The sequence below is a fragment of the Schistocerca americana genome, chromosome 1 (genome assembly GCF_021461395.2).
Source record: "Schistocerca americana isolate TAMUIC-IGC-003095 chromosome 1, iqSchAmer2.1, whole genome shotgun sequence".
Lineage (NCBI taxonomy): Eukaryota > Metazoa > Arthropoda > Insecta > Orthoptera > Acrididae > Schistocerca > Schistocerca americana.
The window spans coordinates 673,573,455-673,589,279 of NC_060119.1; the positions used below are offsets into that span (position 1 = coordinate 673,573,455).

At 43.9% G+C, this 15,825-nt stretch overlaps 1 protein-coding gene across 1 annotated transcript in view; it reads right to left on the minus strand.

Annotated features, from left to right (window-relative positions):
• The window catches only part of LOC124590182, a gene marked incomplete at its 5' end in the record, with an annotated part of 284,887 nt that overhangs the window by 181,017 nt on the left and 88,045 nt on the right, over positions 1-15,825 (minus strand). Inside the window, 2 exons of the mRNA XM_047131633.1 lie at positions 4,542-4,704; positions 8,177-8,390. Of these exons, the coding sequence (XP_046987589.1) occupies positions 4,542-4,704; positions 8,177-8,390 (377 nt within the window). The remainder of the gene's footprint in view (positions 1-4,541; positions 4,705-8,176; positions 8,391-15,825) is intronic.

Consider the following 15,825-nt stretch of genomic DNA (forward strand, 5'->3'; position numbering starts at 1 on the left):
GACCGCCACAGTTATGGCTAATACTTCCTGGGATATAAAAGAATTCTTCTTATTGGTTAGCTTGCAATGGAGAAAACAATAATTGATCAATATTATGCAAGTCTACTGATCAACTAAATTAAAACCAATGTCAGATGGGCTCTTGATTGCAAAAGAAAACCACATATTTTTGTCATAAGGGTAATATACCTATCCATAGATGTGTTATGAGAATGTGAAAACTTAGGGATCTGAAGCATGAATTGTTTAAGTATTTTCGGCTACAAAAATTTTGAGTCCAATGAAGAGGTTATTTCAGCAGTAATAGTTCGTATTTCGCAGATCTGAAATTGGACTTCAGGGATGGAATCCATTTAGGCCTACTAGTAAAACTATAGAAAACTGTATAGACCAAAAATGAGACCTAACTGAAAAATACATGAATCTTTTGAATATGATTAAAAGTAAGTCCTCACTGCCAAGTGCTTCTGGCTCTCTTTACTTCTGCCAATTTTCCCTTCTTTTTTCAAACTGTTCATTTTCTGTTTATCTTCCAGGAAATGCGTTCTAATTCTGAAAGCCCAATATTCATTTTGACAACTACAGTAGAGCGTCGATTATCCGAAGTAATTGGGGGACATGGGTGTTCGGAAAACTGGTTTGTTCGGGTAATCGAACTGTACATGTTTATTTGCCAAAAAGAAGTACTGTACCATACAGTAAATTTATTCTTAAAAACAGGCATCTCTTTTAGTATTACAAAGTAACATACAAAGGCAACTTCAGTAGGAATATATAGTATGTGGCACAGTTCATTAAACAAAAATATATACATATTACATACGCATTTTGCATGAACAATACACACAGTATACAAAATTAACGTTTAAAAAAATCCTTTATTTTGGTCTGTCTAAGCAAGCCTACACGCTTACGAGCAGCTAAGTCGCGTACTTTTTTCATTACAGATATCTGAAACTGGTCACTTTCATCTTGGGCTTCAAACCATCGCAAGGCAGTATGTAAACAAGTGAACGCCTCAGAAGCTGTTGTAGATTTTCATCTTCACTTTCTGGAGCACTGATTGATGAGATGCTGGCGGCGTCATCTTTATCAGTGATGACGTTTACAATCTCGCTGTCCTGCATGATTTGGTGTCCTGGATCTGCATCATCGATATTCATCCATTCATGAACGTCTTCTTCATCACATTCGTGGCAATCTACACTCCTGGAAATGGAAAAAAGAACACATTGACACCGGTGTGTCAGACCCACCATACTTGCTCCGGACACTGCGAGAGGGCTGTACAAGCAATGATCACACGCACGGCACAGCGGACACACCAGTAAACCGCGGTGTTGGCCGTCGAATGGCGCTAGCTGCGCAGCATTTGTGCACCGCCGCCGTCAGTGTCAGCCAGTTTGCCGTGGCATACGGAGCTCCATCGCAGTCTTTAACACTGGTAGCATGCCGCGACAGCGTGGACGTGAACCGTATGTGCAGTTGACGGACTTTGAGCGAGGGCATATAGTGGGCATGCGGGAGGCCGGGTGGACGTACCGCCGAATTGCTCAACACGTGAGGTGTGAGGTCTCCACAGTACATCGATGTTGTCGCCAGTGGTCGGCGGAAGGTGCACGTGCCCGTCGACCTGGGACCGGACCGCAGCGACGCACGGATGCACGCCAAGACCGTAGGATCCTACGCAGTGCCGTAGGGGACCGCACCGCCACTTCCCAGCAAATTAGGGACACTGTTGCTCCTGGGGTATCGGCGAGGACCATTCGCAACCGTCTCCATGAAGCTGGGCTACGGTCCCGCACACCGTTAGGCCGTCTTCCGCTCACGCCCCAACATCGTGCAGCCCGCCTCCAGTGGTGTCGCGACAGGCGTGAATGGAGGGACGAATGGAGACGTGTCGTCTTCGGCGATGAGAGTCGCTTCTGCCTTGGTGCCAATGATGGTCGTATGCGTGTTTGGCGCCGTGCAGGTGAGCGCCACAATCAGGACTGCATACGACCGAGGCACACAGGGCCAACACCCGGCATCATGGTGTGGGGAGCGATCTCCTACACTGGCCGTACACCACTGGTGATCGTCGAGGGTACACTGAATAGTGCACGGTACATCCAAACCGTCATCGAACCCATCGTTCTACCATTCCTAGACCGGCAAGGGAACTTGCTGTTCCAACAGGGCAATGCACGTCCGCATGTATCCCGTGCCACCCAACGTGCTCTAGAAGGTGTAAGTCAACTACCCTGGCCAGCAAGATCTCCGGATCTGTCCCCCATTGAGCATGTTTGGGACTGGATGAAGTGTCGTCTCACGCGGTCTGCACGTCCAGCACGAACGCTGGTCCAACTGAGGCGCCAGGTGGAAATGGCATGGCAAGCCGTTCCACAGGGCTACATCCAGCATCTCTACGATCGTCTCCATGGGAGAATAGCAGCCTGCATTGCTGCGAAAGGTGGATATACACTGTACTAGTGCCGACATTGTGCATGCTCTGTTGCCTGTGTCTATGTGCCTGTGGTTCTGTCAGTGTGATCATGTGATGTATCTGACCCCAGGAATGTGTCAATAAAGTTTCCCCTTCCTGGGACAATGAATTCACGGTGTTCTTATTTCAATTTCCAGGAGTGTATTTCTTTTAGCACACCGAGAATTTCGGACGTATCATTCTGTTCGTCATTCTCAATCATACCTCTGAATTTTCTTCTTTGTCCAAAATTTTATTCCAGGCTTTCTTCAAATTCTCTTCCTTTACACTATTCCATGCTGCGCTGATCATGTAGGATGCGTCTTTCAAGTCAATATTCTTATGATTTCTTAAGAGACTTTCTTCTCCATCCTCTTCTCTTTCTAACAATATCTTACACAACAATTCTTTCCTGTAATATCGTTTGAAAGTCTCAATAACACCTTGATCCATGGGCTGTAATAAGGAGGTTACGTTAGGTGGAAGAAATATTACCTTTATGAACTCGTCTTTTTCATTTAAAATATCACATGACGGATGAGTTGGTGCATTGTCAAGGAAGGCCCCATTAGAAGCAATGTTCCGCCAGCGGTGGCCCAGTGTGGCGACTATTGTGGGAAACTTGATTTGGGAGTGAGGGGGATGATGGACGGTAGGGTGGGAGAGTAACAGGTGCGAGCGAGTACACAGTTCGGTTAAGCGGTCGTTCGGTTGACCGACGTTCAGATAATCGACGCTTTACTGTACTTGTTATGCTGTTAACCCTGACTAAGATGTTTCAGTTTTAGCAGCCAGATGGAAAATATGCTTTCTTTCGTTTACCGTGAATAGGCCATCCCATGTTCTAATTTCAATTCTTCGTTTTACGTTCTTTTCTTTTCTTCCAGTGCACTCTCATCTTTCTGTCTTCAGACCATTTTGAACCTGCCTTTTTGGCTACCCTGCCTTGGAATCATTCCATTTTCAAAACTTTTTCCCCAACAGGTTTCTCTGTTGTTTTTGTCTTCTTTTTTATATTGTTTCTTTCTAAATACTTTTTACTTCATCGACTTATATTGTTGTAGACTTCTTACCCCACAAATATTTGAAAAACTTGTTAGTTGGTCTACTGTCTTGCACTCGAAATGAATGTCCAAAAAACATGAGTCTTCTTTTTCTCATTACATTAGAAATATTTTCTATATTTTGATATATTACTGCATTCCTGCATAATTTTCAACCTTCTATTGTGATTTGTGGCCCTAATATTTTCCTTGTAATTCGCCTGTCCAGCACTTCTAATTTATCTAAATTAGTATGGTTTAATGCTAGGTACTCACTTGCATATAGGCATTCCAGCTTCATCGTGTGTTGTAATGCCTTATTTTTACATTTTTGGATAGGCACTTTTTATTGTAGAGGTCTTTGGTGACACCATATGCTCTCCCCATTTTATGCAGCCTTTCCTCTATTGCAGATATTTGCAAAGCATTTCCTTGGATTATGTCCCCTTGATATTTGAATTTTTTACCCTCTCTATTTGGCCAATATCTGTTTTCAGGAATTTAGGAGAATCCTTAACGTTTGTTAAAAATTTCGTTTTTTCTGCAGAAATTCTTAGGTCAGGTATGCTGGCTGCCTCTTCCAGTCGATTTATTTGTGCTATAGCAGATTCACATTTTCGGAAAGTATTGCAAAATCATCTGCAAATGCAAGACAGTTGGTTTCGATCTTTTTGCTTTCTCTTCCTAACCTTATAAGCGAGCTGTTGAGTTCAGTAAGTTTTTCGTTCAAAATTCTCGCTATTGTCTCTTCTTTTAAACGCCACTAAAAAGAATTGGGGATAGACTGTCACCTTGTCATACACCTGTTTTATTTTGAAAGGCTTGAAATATCTCCATATATTTTATTTTACTGACTGTGATTCACGGATTAGGTTTGCCTGTTTACACTGTACGCCAAATTCCCGAATTAGTTTACCTATAGTTTCTCTGCCAACAGAATCAAAAGCCTTTTTGAAATCCACAAACATAACTACAATGTACTTTGAATTAAATAATAGGGCGAATTACTGACTTGAAATTTGTTATTAGCTTACCTTCAGTATTCTTACACTAAACCACACCTGAGGTTTTTCAATAAATGTAAGGCTGAGATGAGAAATGTGTGGGAATGGTACATCCAAGCTGAGAGTCAGTGTCCCTGAAATCCTGCCACTGATGTTTAGTTTTTCTACTGCAAGATCTAGATCCACTCCCATTCTGAAACACAGTAACACAAGGACTAACAACAATACGTTAATTTCTAGTGTTCGATTTTGCAAGAGGCTGTTAATTTACAGAAAACATTTAACTGCATTTTTTTCTGACAGAAAGCACATCACCCACTTATAAATAATATATACACTCCTGGAAATGGAAAAAAGAACACATTGACACCGGTGTGTCAGACCCACCATACTTGCTCCGGACACTGCGAGAGGGCTGTACAAGCAATGATCACACGCACGGAACAGCGGACACACCAGGAACCGCGGTGTTGGCCGTCGAATGGCGCTAGCTGCGCAGCATTTGTGCACCGCCGCCGTCAGTGTCAGCCAGTTTGCCGTGGCATACGGAGCTCCATCGCAGTCTTTAACACTGGTAGCATGCCGCGACAGCGTGGACGTGAACCGTATGTGCAGTTGACGGACTTTGAGCGAGGGCGTATAGTGGGCATGCGGGAGGCCGGGTGGACGTACCGCCGAATTGCTCAACACGTGGGGCGTGAGGTCTCCACAGTACATCGATGTTGTCGCCAGTGGTCGGCGGAAGGTGCACGTGCCCGTCGACCTGGGACCGGACCGCAGCGACGCACGGATGCACGCCAAGACCGTAGGATCCTACGCAGTGCCGTAGGGGACCGCACCGCCACTTCCCAGCAAATTAGGGACACTGTTGCTCCTGGGGTATCGGCGAGGACCATTCGCAACCGTCTCCATGAAGCTGGGCTACGGTCCCGCACACCGTTAGGCCGTCTTCCGCTCACGCCCCAACATCGTGCAGCCCGCCTCCAGTGGTGTCGCGACAGGCGTGAATGGAGGGACGAATGGAGACGTGTCGTCTTCAGCGATGAGAGTCGCTTCTGCCTTGGTGCCAATGATGGTCGTATGCGTGTTTGGCGCCGTGCAGGTGAGCGCCACAATCAGGACTGCATACGACCGAGGCACACAGGGCCAACACCCGGCATCATGGTGTGGGGAGCGATCTCCTACACTGGCCGTACACCACTGGTGATCGTCGAGAGGACACTGAATAGTGCACGGTACATCCAAACCGTCATCGAACCCATCGTTCTACCATTCCTAGACCGGCAAGGGAACTTGCTGTTCCAACAGGACAATGCACGTCCGCATATATCCCGTGCCACCCAACGTGCTCTAGAAGGTGTAAGTCAACTACCCTGGCCAGCAAGATCTCCGGATCTGTCCCCCATTGAGCATGTTTGGGGCTGGATGAAGCGTCGTCTCACGCGGTCTTCACGTCCAGCACGAACGCTGATCCAACTGAGGCGCCAGGTGGAAATGGCATGGCAAGCCGTTCCACAGGACTACATCCAGCATCTCTACGATCGTCTCCATGGGAGAATAGCAGCCTGCATTACTGCGAAAGGTGGATATACACTGTACTAGTGCCGACATTGTGCATGCTCTGTTGCCTGTGTCTATGTGCCTGTGGGTCTGTCAGTGTGATCATGCGATATATCTGACCCCAGGAATGTGTCAATAAAGTTTCCCCTTCCTGGGACAATGAATTCACGGTGTTCTTATTTCAATTTCCAGGAGTGCATTATTGTATTGTAAGAAAAAAAATTGAAAGGCGTTTTATGCAAATGTTGCACTTTATCTTTCAGTTTTCTGTAGATATTTTAGTTATAAAATACAAAAAATTAAGTAACGTATTTCATATTTTGTTTGCTTGCAAGTATTCGTCATATTACACACTGAGGTCCTCGAATCACGGGATCATAGAAGCCACAGTTAAATGACGAAACACACTGATAAAATGGGAGATCATGTGGTAGCTTACTTTCTGTGTTTCCGGGGAAGAACACTGCAACACTCCTTGGTGAGTTGGTGGAAGCGTACTCAACAGTGCACAACATACGGCACAGTGCTTAGGTGGTGCCAGAGCCGTCTTAGGCATACGAGAACTTCATCGTTTTACGAGTTACGGGGCAAAGGCGAATGTCTTATGCAAGCATACGAGAATTTAGCGGAAGGCCTAAGTTCTTACCAATATACACCATACACATTTGTTGGGAATATAATTAATTCAGCAAAGAGCATAAGTAGTTGCGGATTCACGATTACAGGCAATAAGGTCTCTGTCAGTCAACGACAGCCAGAGACTGAGCGCCGACTCTGACCTCCTCTCTAGGTGGTGGTGCTCTGACTCAATAACTATAGTCGAGAATGAGGCTTCAAAGCCTGACCCTGAGAAAAAATTGGTAACTTCTAAGAGTAGATGCAAATAAAACTTGCAGACACATTTCGATATATAGCGAAAGGTCGACTCTCTATATGTTGACTAGTGACACGACGAAAGACGGACAAGTTGAAGACAGAAAGATACTATTTGGTACTGAACGTCACGATGTACGTCGAAAACCAGTCACTACATGGGTGTAACAGTTTTATTTAGTTACGCTAATTTTCCCCTGATTTTTTTTATTTTTTTGCCCATGAGCTGATAAGGATGATTATGATGACTTTCCTCTTGCACAGGTTAACTGAACGTGCGGCGCCACAGTGCACGCAATTTCTCGCATCGCGACTAGGACACAGTCCGTAATTCCAACAAAATCCCAAACATTTAGTTGGATCATCTAAACGTGGAATCAAGGCCGGGATTCGAACCCGTATCTCACGCTCACTAGGGAGATGTATTAACCACTAAACCATCCTGGCACAGTGGCTTTGCACAACTACACGGACTGGCCTAACATGGCACCCTCCTCAATCCAAATACCCATTCACCCCTCAACACACTTGGTATTCCCCCTAAATCGAACAGGAGCTCTCCAACTATATTGAAACAGCACCTCAGCATCTAACGAAACGGAAAGATCCTGCCTGAAACCCAGGAATGTCAAATGAAACTACATGGTTCCAGAAACCTATACACATATATACATCAAAGATGTTTGAGGACTGAAAAGGCCTTTGGGACCGTATAGTTTCATTTGATTATTTGTATTAGTTGCTAGTTTCTGTATTCCGTACAGTGTGTACTGGAAAATAAAAACTCTACTGGCGTGTGAGCCCACTAACCCGCCTCTGATTTCGCAGGTGCACTGCGGAAGGGCCGGCAGAACCTTGTGCAGGTGCTTTTTGTGGGATGGACAGATTGGGGATACACTTGCTAGCTCTTCAGTTTGCACACAGACAGTATCGCACCCGTGAACGCTTCCCGCCAATTAACGTCAAGCAATAGCCAGTCTTCTACATCTATTGTGACAAAAACGGTAAATACTGTCCTTCAAGTAGTGGAACTTTACAGAGTGTAGTAAGCAAGAAAATCGCAACACTGAATCAGGAGATTCTACGAAAATGACGCCGTGTTAGCACCGAAGAACCTGTTAACATTAACTACGTAACTGATGAACTGAGAGGGAAGTGGCCTGCTTGGAAAATCGGCCGGCTTTCGCATGGAGATGGCGCGCTGGTAGGCGTTGGATGCCGTGGCGGCTTACCCCTTTCCGAAGAGCCTGGTCCTGAGCAGCAGGCAGAAGTCGTCGCTGTCGACGGCGACGTCGGCCTCGAGCGCGAGCTGCGCGCGCGGCGTGCTGCGGCGGGGGCGCAGCGGCGGCGGCAGGCGGCGGCCGCACGGCGCCACGTCCAGCAGGCGCACCACGCGCAGCTCGGGGCTGCCGCCGCCCAGGCTCAGCTGCCGCAGCTCCACGCTCTCTGCCGGCACACCGCGGGACACCACATTATTGAGGTGGCAAAAAATAACGTAACTGATAGAAATAACCGGTTACTGAGAAGTAACGGTTACTGCGATAACCGTTCCTCTGATTCTGGCAGTTATTTCAATAACTGTTTAGTGTCAACAGTGCCTCGCGCCATCTGTTGACCGAAGATCGTACTGCGCATTTGGAAGGCGTTCTATAGACCATGGGAATAACTGTGAGACTGCGCGCCATCTGTTGATAGGAACTGTGTACTATTTCGTGGGCCTTCGTTACTTTTAGCATAAACAATTAAATAAAGTTAATGTCCAAGCCGTGGCTGATAGGAGCTGCAGTACAGGCATTAACAAGTACGGTCGTTCCCTTAAGCCACCGCCTTACGCGTTAATTTAGCTTGGACGGGTAGTACAAGGAAAGTTACTTAGGAATCAGAGCGACTATGGAAATAACTGTCAGAGACCTGTATTCTCCTCTGGCAGTTATCGTTATTGGCTCGTAGTTCTAGTTCTCTGGTAGTTATCGGGCTACCACCACAGATAACCTGGAAGCTGGTAACGGAATAACTGTGTGTAGACGTTCCTGACTCGGTGACTCCAGTTAAAGGTCGTAGTTCCAGGTGATATTTCCAGAGAGGATAGTAACTGGAGCGAACAAATATTTTCGTACTGCTACGGAAATAGCCGCTGGCCATCGCGAATGACAAATAACATGTCAGAAAGTATAACATAATACAGTGGAATATAATAATTATTATCCTCATCATTTGTCAGGAGATTGTAAAATATGTGAATATATCACAGTAACTGCTAATATTTACAGAATTGGTACACTGACAGAATAAAACACATTTACGTACTTTTAATAAATTTATCGTACACAGAATACTCGATCGTGACTGTTGCAACCAAGTGCTGTCAAAACTGAAATATAGCAGAATTTTTACCTAAGCTGGTCTATCAGTCTCTGTTACGATATTCATCTACAGAGTAGACGGAGGGGTCAATGGAAGCGTCTGATTCCACCTGTCTGCTTCGACGTAAAGGTGTTGTGTGTGGTGTGTGAATGTCATTACGGCACGGTGTTTATGAGTTGGTTTTTGTGTGTGTGTGTGTGTGTGGGGGGGGGGGGGGCTGTCGATCTAGGTTGCAGTGCCGGAATTTGCTGGTGGTAATTAATATTTTTTTTTTTTTTTTTCTAGCTGTGATGTTTTGTGTATTTATGAAGTATTGAATGTGATTTATATTATGTAGGGATGATTGATTTGTGGACTTTTGGGATTGTGGTTTTATATTTCGCAGTTGTAGGTGTTGGTTTTTTGGCATCAGTAGCTGTGGTGGACCTATATAGGTCACCGGAAATGACCGATTCCCATTTTCATAGTTGTGTGTGTTGATGTTTTAGTATCGTCATCTGAGGTTGACCTATGTAGGTCAAGGGAAATGGATGATTCCAATTTTCGTACTTTTAGTTGTGGGTATTGGTGTTTTGGTATGGTCACCTATAGTTGACCTATATTGTGCAAGGGAAGTGTCCGATCCCTGCAGATTTTTGTTGGTGTAGCAGAATGCTGTATTTTTTTTTTCTTTTTGTTCTTCATTTTGTGTTTTGGGATCATGGTGTGTTTTTTTTACTAGCTTCTCCTCACCCTAAAACCCCCAACTTCCCGCAGTTGTCCCATTGGTTTGATTGTATTTTTGGTGGGAAACGTTATTGTATTATTTATATGTATCTTCGTGTTTGTTGCCATGTGTATGTAGTGACGTCATAGACACACTTAAAATAGCCATTTCCGGCATTTGATGACGGGTGGAATCAGACACTTCTGTATCAAATAGTCTTTCAAACACACTGTAAACCGTGCCTTATCTGAAACCAAGTTTTTAATGGTTGCTGACTTGCTGGCAGTTTATTGAAAATGCATGTTCCTGAATATTGGACCCCTTTTGGACCAAGGCAACTAATTTTAGGTCTTTATGTAGATTGCTGTTCCCATTTCTAGTACTGATATTATGTATTAAGCTATTGGTTGGAAATACTTGAAACAAATTTCATAAAGGAATAAATATACTAGGAAGCAGTGGTTATAATACAAAGTTCCTTGAACAGGTTCCTACATGATGTTCTTGAATTGATACCACAAACGATTTTTATTACACCCTTTTACATGCGAAAAACTTTTGCTACGTTTGATAAGTTACCACAGAATATGCTCCCTTATGAAATAATAGAATGAAAAAATGTGTTATGCCCTTCCCAACTGAATTTATTATCGAGTTGTTGTCCCAGAAATGTAACACTGTCTACCTTTTCGATCTGCATGTCTTCATATGTTATAAACATGCTGTCGCTGGAGAAATCGAGCAGTTTGCAAATCTGACATAAAACTTGGATTAGCGTACTCACACTTTCCCCAATTGGACTAGCTTTTACAGCACAGGAGTAAACGAATCTGTCACATTACGTATATTTTTTGTTGTATTATAAGGCTGTACACTTTATTCTATTATGTGAGCAGCACAAGAAATTAAGCTTCGAATTTAACCTACAGTACTCAGTTTACATATTACTTCATACTTAAAAACGCACGTTGTTAACATTTTACTTAAACAGTGCTTTGGCGAAGTTCCGCGTACTTTCTGTCGCAGCTGCGAAGATAATATTTCTAATAGCGACCGATAACCTACAAACATATAATATGAACCACTAATAATCGTTCTAACATCAACTAAAATGTACCCGGAGTTAATAAGCTAAGGTTATGACACGATTCATACGACATTCCTGCTATTTCACACTACTCGCAGTTATACTGATAACTAAACTGATGGATTCCAACTATGTCGTTATTTAACTGTCAGAGTTATCGGTATTCGCTAGCGAAAAATAACTTGGCAGTTATTAATAACCATTAACGATACCGGTTATCAAAGAATAACTGGAACTGTGATAACAGTTACTCCAGAATAACCGTTTGGCCCACCTCTACCACATTACCACAAGTGCGAAGCCCGTGTCAAGAGTCCGAACAGGATACGGTCACCGATGCGCAGTGACCAGTTTTCGTCCAAAGCATGGGGCGAGTTCATTCTTTTGTTCGGAAGGGGAGGCCGACATCGTGTGCCGGCTTTCGGCCAATTGGTGACGACTGAATCGAGACACACGCCCTGCAGTAGACTTGGCCACTGTTTCTATGTTTCGATACAGTGTATCGATACGTGGAACTGTTTCAGTGTTTCGGAACGACTACGGTTCACTGTTTCGAAACAGTGGTGTTTCATTCCACCCCTGTCTCGGATAGCTGGACCAGATTCGGTCTCGAGCCAGACACAGAAACTGTATCATTGTTTCAAAATAAGGCTGTTTCAGTCCACCAGTGCTTGGAACGGACTAATTGTATCGAAACAGTGATGTTTCATTCCCCTCTGTGTCGGACAAGATTCGGGCTCGGCACAGGTACTGAAACACAGATTAGATTAGATTAGATTAGATTAGATTAATACTAGTTCCATGGATCATGAATATGATATTTCGTAATGATGTGGAACGAGTCGAATTTTCCAATACATGACATAATTAGGTTAATTTAACAACATACTTAAGTTAATATAACAACTTTACTTTTTGTGTTTTTTTTGTTTTTCTTTATTTTTTTTTTCTTAATTTATATCTAAAAATTCCTCTATGGAGTAGAAGGAGTTGTCATTCAGAAATTCTTTTAATTTCTTCTTAAATACTTGTTGGTTATCTGTCAGACTTTTGATACTATTTGGTAAGTGACCAAAGACTTTAGTGCCACCCCTTTCTGTGCCAAAGTTAGATTTAATCTTGAATAGTGAAGATCGTCCTTTCTCCTGGTATTGTAGTTATGCACACTGCTATTACTTTTGAATTGGGTTTGGTTGTTAATAACAAATTTCATAAGAGAGTATATATACTGAGAAGCTACTGTGAATATCCCTAGATCCTTAAATAAATGTCTGCAGGATGATCTTGGGTGGACTCCAGCTATTATTCTGATTACACGCTTTTGTGCAATAAATACTTTATTCCTCAGTGATGAATTGCCCCAAAATATGATGCCATATGAAAGCAATGAGTGAAAATAGGCGTAGTAAGCTAATTTACTAAGATGTTTATCACCAAAATTTGCAATGACCCTTATTGCATAAGTAGCTGAACTCAAACGTTTCAGCAGATCATCAATGTGTTTCTTCCAATTTAATCTCTCATCAATGGACACACCTAAAAATTTGGAATATTCTACCTTAGCTATATGCTTCTGATTAAGGTCTACATTTATTAATGGCGTCATACCATTCACTGTACGGAACTGTATGTACTTTGTCTTATCAAAATTAAGTGAGAGTCCGTTTACAAGGAACCACTTAGTAATTTTCTGAAAGACAGTATTGACAATTTCATCAGTTAATTCTTGTTTCTCAGGTGGGATTACTATACTTGTGTCATCAGCGAAGAGAGCTAACTTTGCCTCTTTATGAATATAGAATGGCAAGTCATTAATATATAATGAGAACAACAAAGGACCCAAGACTGACCCTTGTGGAACCCCATTCTTGATAGTTCCCCAGTTTGAGGAATGTGCTGATCTTTGCATGTTACGAGAACTACTTATTTCAACTTTCTGCACTCTTCCAGTTAGGTACGAATTAAACCATTTGTGCACTGTCCCACTCATGCCACAATACTTGAGCTTGTCTAGCAGAATTTCATGATTTACACAATCAAAAGCCTTTGAGAGATCACAAAAAATCCCAATGGGTGGTGTTCGGTTATTCAGATCATTCAAAATTTGACTGGTGAAAGCATATATGGCATTTTCTGTTGAAAAACCTTTCTGGAAACCAAACTGACATTTTGTTAGTACTTCATTTTTACAGATATGTGAAGCTACTCTTGAATACATTACTTTCTCAAAAATTTTGGATAAAGCTGTTAGAAGGGAGATTGGACGGTAATTGTTGACATCAGATCTATCCCCCTTTTTATGCAAAGGTATAACAATAGCATATTTCAGTCTATCAGGGAAAATGCCCTGTTCCAGAGAGCTATTACACAGGTGGCTGAGAATCTTACTTATCTGTTGAGAACAAGCTTTTAGTATTTTGCTGGAAATGCCATCAATTCCATGTGAGTTCTTGCTTTTAAGCAAGTTTATCATTTTCCTAATTTCAGAGGGAGAAGTGGGTGAGATTTCAATTGTATCAAATTGCATAGGTATGGCCTCTTCCATTAACAGCCTAGCATCTTCTAATGAACACCTGGATCCTACTATATCCACAACATTTAGAAAATGATTATTAAAAATATTTTCAACTTCTGACTTTTTGTTCATAAAGTTTTCATTCAATTTGATGGTAATACTGTCTTCCTCTGCTCTTGGTTGACCTGTTTCTCTTTTAATAATATTCCAAATTGTTTTAATTTTATTATCAGAGTTGCTGATTTCAGACATGATACATGTACTCCTGGATTTTTTAATAACTTTTCTAAATATAACACAGTAGTTTTTATAATTTTTGATAGTTTCTGGGTCACTACTCTTTCTTGCTGCCAGATACATTTCCCTTTTCCGGTTACAAGATATTTTTATACCCTTAGTAAGCCATGGTTTGTTACAAGGTTTCTTACGAGTATATTTAACTATTTTCTTGGGGAAGCAGTTTTCAAATGTACACTCCTGGAAATTGAAATAAGAACACCGTGAATTCATTGTCCCAAGAAGGGGAAACTTTATTGACACATTCCTGGGGTCAGATACATCACATGATCACACTGACAGAACCACAGGCACATAGACACAGGCAACAGAGCATGCACAATGTCGGCACTAGTACAGTGTATATCCACCTTTCGCAGCAATGCAGGCTGCTATTCTCCCATGGAGACGATCGTAGAGATGCTGGATGTAGTCCTGTGGAACGGCTTGCCATGCCATTTCCACCTGGCGCCTCAGTTGGACCACCGTTCGTGCTGGACGTGCAGACCGCGTGAGACGACGCTTCATCCAGTCCCAAACATGCTCAATGGGGGACAGATCCGGAGATCTTGCTGGCCAGGGTAGTTGACTTACACCTTCTAGAGCACGTTGGGTGGCATGGGATACATGCGGACGTGCATTGTCCTGTTGGAACAGCAAGTTCCCTTGCCGGTCTAGGAATGGTAGAACGATGGGTTCGATGACGGTTTGGATGTACCGTGCACTATTCAGTGTCCCCTCGACGATCACCAGTGGTGTACGGCCAGTGTAGGAGATCGCTCCCCACACCATGATGCCGGGTGTTGGCCCTGTGTGCCTCGGTCGTATGCAGTCCTGATTGTGGCGCTCACCTGCACGGCGCCAAACACGCATACGACCATCATTGGCACCAAGGCAGAAGCGACTCTCATCGCTGAAGACGACACGTCTCCATTCGTCCCTCCATTCACGCCTGTCGCGACACCACTGGAGGCGGCTGCACGATGTTGGGGCGTGAGCGGAAGACGGCCTAACGGTGTGCGGGACCGTAGCCCAGCTTCATGGAGACGGTTGCGAATGGTCCTCGCCAATACCCCAGGAGCAACAGTGTCCCTAATTTGCTGGGAAGTGGCGGTGCGATCCCCTACGGCACTGGGTAGGATCCTACGGTCTTGGCGTGCATCCGTGCGTCGCTGCGGTCCGGTCCCAGGTCGACGGGCACGTGCACCTTCCGCCGACCACTGGCGACAACATCGATGTACTGTGGAGACCTCACGCCCCACGTGTTGAGCAATTCGGCGGTACGTCCACTCGGCCTCCCGCATGCCCACTATACGCCCTCGCTCAAAGTCCGTCAACTGCACATACGGTTCACGTCCACGCTGTCGCGGCATGCTACCAGTGTTAAAGACTGCGATGGAGCTCCGTATGCCACGGCAAACTGGCTGACACTGACGGCGGCGGTGCACAAATGCTGCGCAGCTAGCGCCATTCCACGGCCAACACCGCGGTTCCTGGTGTGTCCGCTGTGCCGTGCGTGTGATCATTGCTTGTACAGCCCTCTCGCAGTGTCCGGAGCAAGTATGGTGGGTCTGCCACACCGGTGTCTATGTGTTCTTTTTTCCATTTCCAGGAGTGTATTTACAAAAATGTCATGAAATAAATTATATTTTAAATTGGCATCAGGTTCATGGTACACCTCACCCCAGTCTAACTGCTGTAGGCTTTCCCTGAAATTAGCAATTGTTAAATCGTTGACTGAACGTACTATTTTGGAGGACTGTTTAGTATTGCTAAATGGAGCTGTCATATATTGTAACTAGCTGTGCACCATGATCAGAAAGACCATTCTCAACAGGCTGAGCATTTATCTTGGTCTATAAAGAAGTTATCTATCAGTGAGCTGCTATCCTTTACCACCCGAGTATGAAAATCAATAACGGGTGTCAAATTT